Source organism: Piliocolobus tephrosceles, chromosome Y (assembly GCF_002776525.5).
Source record: "Piliocolobus tephrosceles isolate RC106 chromosome Y, ASM277652v3, whole genome shotgun sequence".
Lineage (NCBI taxonomy): Eukaryota > Metazoa > Chordata > Mammalia > Primates > Cercopithecidae > Piliocolobus > Piliocolobus tephrosceles.
In genome coordinates, this window is record NC_045456.1 from 21,328,219 (window position 1) to 21,337,431 (window position 9,213).

The following is a 9,213-nucleotide window of genomic DNA, read 5'->3' on the forward strand; positions in this document are numbered from 1 at the left end:
CAAAAGTCACCTTACCTGGTGACAATGAGGTTGTCATCATCTCCTACAACATTCTTTTATATATATATATATATTTTTGAGACAGAGTCTCAAGCTGTGGCCCAGTCTGGAGTGCAGTGGTGCAATCTTGGCTCACTGCAACCTCTGCTCCTGAGTTCAAGCAATTCCCGTACCTCAGCCTTCCAAGTAACTAGGATTACAGGCATGCACCATCATGCCCAGATAACTTTCATAGTTTTAGTAGAGATGGGTTTTGCCATGTTGGCCAGGCTGGTCTTGAACTCCTGACCGCAAGTGATCCACCCACCTCAGCTTCCCAAAGTGCTGGGATTATAGGCGTGAGCCACCGCACCCAGCCTCTTAGAGAGTTCTTCATGGCAATACCTAATGTATGACAGAAAGGACATTGACAATTAGCTTGCAAATTAAAGCAGGTAAGACTGTTGCGTTCTTTTTGATTCTTAATGTGACAGGATCTGGCCGTGTTGCCCAGGCTGGTCTTGAACTCCTGGGCTCAGCCTATCCTCCTGCCTGAGCCTCCCAAAGTGCTGAGATTACAGGCATGAGACACCATGCCCAGCCTGATGTGTTCTATTTAAGGCTAACACCTTCACCGTTGCTCTTATGCTTTAAGGATCTAGATTAGACCATGAAGGCCAGGTGAAGGGAGGGAGAAGCTAAAGCACTACTTTCAAGGAGGACAATGAAAATAATATTAATAACCCAATATGCCTCATTTTTAAAGTGTGCTTTTTATAACTATTTTATGTCCTAATCCTCACTACGTGATAGCAATTATAAAGAAAATTGAATGTGCAATACCACTTATTCTATAAGTTAAGGCTTGAGGTCAAAAATATATATTGAAATAACTGAACAAAATAAAAGTCATGTCAGAGAGTAACCTGCAGTTCCTTTAACTTTGCATTAAGTATGTAGAGTTAGAACATTATAATATTCAGGGGAAAAAAGATGCACTAAATCAGTATGGTTATTTATTTATTTATTTATTTATTTTGAGACAGGATTTCACTCCAGTTGTCCAGGCTGAAGTGCAGTGGTGCAATCTCAGCTCACTGCAACCTCTTCCTCCCAGGGTCAAGCAATCCTCCCGCCCCACCCTCCCGAGCAGTTGGGAGTACAGGTGTATGTCACCACACCCCGCTAAGTTTTGTATTTTTAGTAGAGATGGGGTCTTGCTGTTTCCCATGCTGGTCTTGAACTCCTAGGCTGAAGCAATGCTCCTGCCTCAGCCTCCCTAAATGCTGGGATTGCAGGTGTGAGCCACCACACCTGGCCCAGTGTGGATTTTTAAATAGATTTCAGAAGGGAAGGGAAAATTCATGATGTTAATGAGTCTTAAACAGGATGGGCGTTGTGGCGCACACCTGTGATCCCAGCTACTTGGGAGGCTGAGGCAGGAGAATTGCTTGAACCCGGGAGGCAGAAGTTGCAGTGAGCTGAGATCATGCCACTGCACCCCAGCCTGGTCAACAGAGCCAGGATCCATCTCAAAAATAAAAAAAAAAAAAAAGAGAGAGAGAGAGAGAGGTAACAGACCAGAAAGGCATGGTGGCTCACGCCTGTAATCCAGCACTTTTGAAGGCTGAGATGGGCAGGAGCAGGTCATGTGAGCCGAGGAGTTCAAGACCAGCCTAGTAAACATAGTGAGACCCTGTCTCTACCAAAAAAAAAAAAAAATTAGCTGAGCCTGTTAGCACATGCCTGTGGCCCCAGCTACTTGGGAGGCTGAGGTGGGAGGATCACTTGAGCCTGGGAGATTGAGGCTGCAGTGAGCTGAGATCGTGTCACTGCACTCCAGCGTGGGTAACAGAGCAAGGCCCTGTCTTTAAAATAACCACCAAAAAAAGGAAGATTGTTAAACATAAGAATTATCTTGCTGTCGAAGAAGAGTTCTGAGTGTTTCTTTTTGGTGAGCAGAGTTGAGAAGACATTTGAGTAAGGATGTGACAAGTGAGATCCATATTTAGTATCTACAGGACTTCAATCTCTGTTTTACCAAAAAAGTAACCTTAATTGCTTTGTATTTATTTTTAGGAATAAGCATGGGCCTTTCCTCCTCTTCGTTTCCTTTTTGCACGTCCACATCCCTCTTATCACTATGGAGAACTTCCTCGGGAAGAGTCTCCACGGGCTGTATGGGGACAACGTAGAGGAGATGGACTGGATGGTAGGTAAGTGCCCTTCCAGGGAAAACGGGCTGCTTCCCCTGCAGCAACAGAAGCAGAAAAGGAAACAAAGAACGAGAAGGTTAAAGACAGAAGATGCAGAATAGCGACTGCAGTGCGACTGGATTTTAAGAGTCCGAAATATTATAGGACAGATCTTCACTCCATTAGCAGAGAGCGAATTCCATAACACGTGCATGGAAGGCAACGCTATTTGGCCAAAGATGTCCACGTCTTGATCCCATGTGCAGAAAGAATGATAGCCCCAAAGCTGTCCACTCCCTAGACAGAATAATGGCTGCAAAGACGTCCACGTCCTAATCTTGATGTGGTAGACAGAAAAATGGCCCCAAAGGTAGCCACTTTCTAATCCCCATGTGGGAGACAGAATAATGACCCCAAAGATGTCCACATCCTAATTCCCATGTGGTAGACAGGATAATGACTCCAAAGATGTCCACGTCTTAATCCCCATGTGTTAGATACAATAATGACCTCAGAGATTTCCATGTCTTAATTCCCAAGTGGCATACGGAATTTTGGCCCCAAAGATGTCTACATCCTATCGTCGTGTGGTAGACAAATGAAAGAAAGAGCAGATAAAATTCCTCTCTGCTGTAGAGTGGCTAAGTGGCTCCCCTGCACTGAAAATAGGACTAAATTTCCTCCTATCGCCTACAAAAGCCCCATGAGCTGCTGCTGCCCAGATCCTAGTCTGATCTCCACCCAACTCCTTTGTCCTCCCCACCTGCTGCATTCTGGCCACGTGGACACCACACAGTATCTTTCACATTTGTCCCCTGTCAGGGCTTCCACACCTGCTGTTTCCTCCTGGAATGCTTCCTCAGGCTTCGCTGGCTCCTCTTCAGAGCCTGCCCTGACTCACCCCTAAAGTAGCTCCTCCCCAATCATCTTCTCCCCCATTCTCCTGTGGTCCTTTTTTGTTTGCCTTTGTTTTCCTCCTCCTCTTCCTCCTTTCTCCTCCTCCCCCTCTTCTTCTTCTTGTTCTTATTCTTCTTCATGTTTCTCCTCCTCCTCCTCATCCTCCTTCTTCTCCTCCTCCTCCTTCTCCTCCTCCTCCTTCTTCTTCCTCTTCCACTTCTTCCTCTTCTTCTTTCTGATTTCTGTCTTCTTTCTTCTTTTTTTCCTAACTCAGCACCGCCATTGTTTCTCTTCATGACCATGTGTTAGGTGGGTCAGTTTTCCATGTTCCCCCGGGAGAATGTAAACTCCTGTGGGTCTGGATTGTTTTGCCTCATTCACTCATTATATTTCCTGGGTTTAGAACAGGACGGAAGGGGATATCGCTTGAGTGAGTCAGGGCTGGGTGAGTACCTGTATATGGGCACAGCACATCCCTGCCTCCCAAAAAAGAACTTAGGAACCCCAGGGTTTAGGTGGTGGTGGGCTTGAGAATCCCAGGATCCTCAGAATAATTGCCGTCAGAGATTTGGGTGAAAGATGTGTTTTTTTTTTTTTTTGAGACGGAGTCTGGCTCTGTCGCCCGGGCTGGAGTGCAGTGGCTGGATCGCAGCTCACTGCAAGCTCCACCTCCCGGGTTCACACCATTCTCCTGCCTCAGCCTCCCGAGTAGCTGGGACTACAGGCGCCCGCCACCTCGCCCGGCTAGTTTTCTGTATTTTTAGTAGAGACGGGGTTTCACCGTGTTAGCCAGGATGGTCTCGATCTCCTGACCTCGTGATCCGCCCGTCTCGGCCTCCCAAAGTGCTGGGATTACAGGCTTGAGCCACCGCACCCGGCCAAAGATGTGTTTTTAAAATATTTTGTTTCCTTAACAAGCTAGGCAAGGAAGGAAAAAAAGTTAATTGTGTGTGTGTGTGACAGGGTCTCACTTTTTTTTTTTTTTTCTTTGAGATAGTGTCTCACTCTGTTGCCCAGGCTGGAGTGCAATGGCATGATCTCGGCTCACTGCAACCTCTGCCTCCCGGGTTCAAGCGATTCTCCTGCCTCAGCCTCCGGAGTAGCTGGGATTACAGGCACCCGCCACCATGCCTCGCTAATTTTTGTATTTTTAGTAGAGATGGGGTTTCACCATGTTGGCCAGGCTGGTCTCGAACTGCTGACCTCATGATCCGCCCGCCTCGGCCTCCCAAAGTGCTGGGATTAGAGGCGTGAGCCACTGCGCCTAGTCGACAGGGTCTCACTGTTACCCAGGCTGGAGTGCAGTGGTGCAACCATGGTTCACTGCACCCTATTTTCCCAGGCTCAAGCAATCCTCCCACCTTAGCCTCCCCGGTACCTGGGACCACAGGTGTGCGCTACCACACCCGGCTAATTTTTTTATTATTTGTAGAGACGAGTTCTTGCTATGTTGTTCAGGCTGGTCTTAAACTCATAGGCTCAACGAGGCCCCTGCCTCAGCGTCCCAAATTGCTGAGATTTCAGGCATGAGGCACTGTGCCCGGCCAACTGTGAGTGGCATTAATGACACGAGTGCCCTCGTGTGTGACTGCAAGAAGCTCAGCGTCACTGTTGAGGACTGGTCTGCATTTTCAGCCTATGCTTTCTTCTCTGGAATGTTCACATGCCTCACTTTTTTTTTTCTTTTCTTTTGTTTTGTTTTTTTTTTTTTTTGAGACCGAGTCTCACTCTGTCACCCAGGCTGGAGTGCAGTGGTGTGATCTCGGCTTATGGCAATCTCCACTTCCCGAGTTCAAGCTATTCTCCTGCCTCAGCCTGCCAAGTAGCTGGTACTACAGGCATGTGCTACCACGCCCGGGTAATTTTTGTATTTTTAGTAGAGATGTAGTTTCACCATCTTGGCCAGGCTGGTCTCCAGCTCCTGAGCCCAAATGATCCTCCTGCCTTGACCTTCTAAAGTGCTGGCATTACAGGTATGAGCCACTGCGCCCAGCCTACATGCCGCACTTTTAAGTTTTTGATATTTTGTCCTTGTAGGTTGCCTAAAATTCTGAGCAAAGGACGGGGTGCATAGAAAGTCAGACATCGATCTCCAACAAAGGGTATCAAAATGAAACAACTGACTTCCATTATGCATTAAAACTAAGGATTCATTCTTGCGGATAGCCTCCAAATACTAAAACATACACTTCGGGCTTCATTTCTGATACTTTTCTATTTCGACGGCCTCAAAAACATCTGTTCTTTGCAGGACAGATCCTTGACACTTTGGATATGGAAGGTTTGACCAACAGCACCCTCATTTATTTTACATCAGATCACGGGGGTTCCCTAGAGAATCAACTTGGAAACAGCCAATACGGTGGCTGGAATGGAATTTATAAAGGTGAGGCTGAGATGCTCCCAGATCCTCATCTTGCATGTTTATCTCTTCCCTGCAATTCCCAACAGGGCAGTCTCTTCCAGGAGGGTCAATATTATCGCTCAAGGACAGTGATTTTTCCTATCCAGGGCAAAAGCGATAATTTGACATACTCCAGTTTGAATTTTTGTTCCTGGACCAAACTGAGAGTCAGGCTGCTTATTCTGGTGGTTCAAAAATGAGATGCAGATGAACTGGGAGAGGAGGAGTTTATTTCTGTAACCGGTTACAGGGAGAAGGCCTGGACATTATTGCCTGACCAACTCAAAATTACAAAGTTCTCCAGAGCTTCTATACCTTCTAAGCTGTATGTCTACGTGTAAGTGTGCATTCATCTAAAGACATTAGCGATTAACTTCTTCTGATCTATAACTAAGGTCTGAGTCCTGAAGACCTTCCTCTGGAGTCCCAGTAAATTGACTTAATCTAAATGGGTCCAGGTGGCCGGGCGTGGTGGTTCACGCCTGTAATCCCAGCACTTTGGGAAGCCAAGGCGGGCAGATCACCTGAAGTCAGGAATTTGAGACCAACCTGGCCAACATGGTGAAACCTCGTCTCTACTAAAAATACAAAAATTAGCTGGGTATGGTGGCACACGCCTGTAGTCCCAGCTACTCGGGAGGCTGAGGCAGGAGAATCGCTTGAACCTGGGAGGTGGAGGTTGCGGTGAGCTGAGATCGTGCCACTGCACTCCAGCCTGGGCAATAGAGGAAGTCTCCGTCTCAACAACAACAAAAATAATAAAATAAGTAAATAAATGAATAGGTCCAGGTGCCAGAGCTGATTATCCTTACCTTGTCTCCTGCTAAATCACGGAGGTCTGGGGAGTTTTTTCAGACCCCCAATAAAACTTGTTTAATCCTAAACGGATCTTGCGAAGAATTCCTTTGTTATCTTGTCACGCTTTGAGGCCCAGGAGAGGCCTGGGCAGAACTCTTGGGGGGCTTTTGTTACATCCCAGCCTTTGCATAAGGGCACTGGCTGTTTCAGGTTTTGAGATGTAACTTCACCACTCGGTCAGTGCTGAAACAGTTGTTACGGAGGCCTGCGTTAGTGAGACCTGGCCTGCCACGTTTTTGTGCACAATTAAGGAGTTTTGAGATGATCAGAGTTGTGTAACCATCATCAAGTGGCCCACCACTGTTTATTTTCAGAACATTTCACCACCTCACAAGAAAATCCTGTACTCAGCAGTCACTCCCTGTCCCCCGTGCTAACATCCATCACCCAAAAACTTATTTTTGGTTTGTTTACTATTTAATTTTTTAAATTATTTTTTGTAAAGATAGGGTCTTGTTATGTTGCCCAGGCTGGTCTGAAACTCCTGAACTCAAGCAGCCCTCCCAGCTGGGCCTCCCGAGGTGCTGGGATTCCAGGCGTAAGCCACCATGCCTGGCCACGGCATTATTTTGTATCATTGTGTATTTTCCTACTCTAGACATTTATGTAAATGAAACCATGCAGTATGTGGCTTTTCTTGTGGTTTCTTTTACTTAGCGTGATGTTTCTGAGGTTCATCTGTGTTGTGGAAATGTTTCATTCCTTTCCATGGCTGAATATGTTCTATTGTACAGACTCAGGTTTGAATTTTACCTTCAGACAATGCATCCAAGAAGGATAAGGCCAGGCGCAGTGGCTCTCACCTGTAATCCCAGCACTTTGGGAGACCGAGGCAGGCAGATCACTTGAGGTCAGGAGTTTGAGACCAGCCTGGCCAACATGGTGAAACCTCATCTCTACTAAAAATACAAAAATTAGCCAGGCGTGGTGGCGCACGCCTGTAATCCCAGCTGAGGAGGCTGAGGCAGGAGAATTGCTTGAACCTGGGAGGTGAAGGTTGCAGTGAGCTGAGACTGTGCCACTGCACTCTCGCCTGAGTGACAGAGTAGGACTCTGTCTCAAAAAAAAAAAAAAAGGAAGAAGGGTAGACACCTAGCTGGCCACATTATATTCAAACCTGGATTCCATCGTTTCCAAACATGCCATTACTTCATGTCCCACAAAGATTCTAAAATGTGCTGCCCTGTGTACATGACTTCACACTGTCGTGCTTACACATTTTGTCGTCTCCCTGCTTACAGAGCTTTATTTTTCAGTCCTTGAAAGAGCCTTTTTAGGCTAATGTTGGCAAATATACCTATGATGTATATTTGCTTTGAAGTAGATGGATCCATCAGTCTAGTACACATGTAAAACGGGATATATAAATACCAGCTACATCCACTAATGCCTTCCCAAAACAACTTCACATTGAAGGCCTGACTCCTCAGAAACCTTTGTCTCATCGCCATTGATGTTAATGTATCCTCTACCCAGTCTGGTTCTCTGTGCCATGAAGAACGTCAGTATCATAAACTGGGGGAGCTTTAAACAACAGGAATTTATCCTGTCCTGGCCCTGGAGACCAAGAGTTTGAGATGAAGGTGTCTCAGGGAAATGTTCCCTCCAGAAGCCCTAGGGGAGGCTCCTTTCTGCCTCTGCCAACTCCTGGGGGCCCCAGGTGTCCCTGGGCTTGTGGACATACCACTGCAGTCTGCCTCCGTCTCCACGTGGCCTTCTGCTCTGTGGCTGTGTCTCCTCTTATAAGGACAACAGTCATTGGCAGTGAAGGACCCAACTTCATCCAATGCACACTAACCAGTAACAAGGTTAATAACAAATATAAAGTCAAACCTCTACAGGGGAACTACATGAGACTGAATGTTTTAATGTCACTAAAACAAAGAGAGAGAAACTGAGAGACTCAGGGAGAGAGAAACTTGAAACAAGTGAAACAAGCAGAAAAGTTAAATCACCCAGGCTGAGCATCTGTTTCTGTTTTTTAACCACTTTCTTTTGCTTGTGTTCAAACACAGGTGGGAAGGGCATGGGAGGATGGGAAGGTGGGATCCGCGTGCCCGGGATCTTCCGCTGGCCCGGGGTGCTCCCGGCCGGCCGAGTGATTGGCGAGCCCACAAGTCTGATGGATGTGTTCCCCACCGTGGTCCAGCTGGCGGGCGGTGAGGTGCCCCAGGACAGGTACAGAACAACCCAAAGACACAATTCAGCTTTGCACAGACACAGCAACACTTATGACAAATGAACATGTCACTTTGGCATTGCAGTAAGGCGTCCATGAAATTGTTCCCAGACCGATCCGAGGGTCGGGCTACTTATTCTCATGGCCCAATAACGAGATGCAAATGAACTAGGAAAGAAAGGAGTTTTATTTCTGTAACCAGGTACGGGGAGAAGGGCTGGAAATTATCACTAGACCAACTCCAATTTGCAAAGTTTTCCAGAGCTTCTCTATCCTCTAAGCTGTATGTCCACATGTAAGTGTGTACTCACCTAAAGACATAAGTGATTCAACTTCCTTTAATCTGTAATTAGGGTGTGAGTCCTGAGGACCTTCCCCTGGAGCCTCAGTAAATTGACTTCATCTAGATGGTTCCAGGTGCTGGGGTGATTACTCTGATCTCGTCTCCCGCTAAATCATGGAGGTTTGGGGAGTTCCTTTAGACTCTCAATGAAACTTCATTGTGGAGGTCTGGGGAGTTTCTTCAGACCCCCAATAAAACGTGTTTAATCCTAAACGGGTCCTGTTAGGAATCCTTCATTATTTTGTCATGCTTCAAGGCCCAGGAAAGGCCTGGGCAGAACTCTTGGTGGGCTTTTGTCACATTCCAGTCTTTGGGCGCTGGCTCTTTCAGCTTTTTTTTTTTTTTTTTTTTTTTTTTT

At 46.6% G+C, this 9,213-nt stretch overlaps 1 protein-coding gene across 1 annotated transcript in view; it reads left to right on the forward strand.

Moving 5' to 3' along the window:
- The window catches only part of ARSL (arylsulfatase L), a 24,730-nt gene that overhangs the window by 12,576 nt on the left and 2,941 nt on the right, over window positions 1-9,213 (forward strand). The window contains exons 3-5 of the mRNA XM_026449579.2: window positions 2,029-2,195; window positions 5,323-5,457; window positions 8,349-8,511. Of these exons, the coding sequence (XP_026305364.1) occupies window positions 2,029-2,195; window positions 5,323-5,457; window positions 8,349-8,511 (465 nt within the window). The remainder of the gene's footprint in view (window positions 1-2,028; window positions 2,196-5,322; window positions 5,458-8,348; window positions 8,512-9,213) is intronic.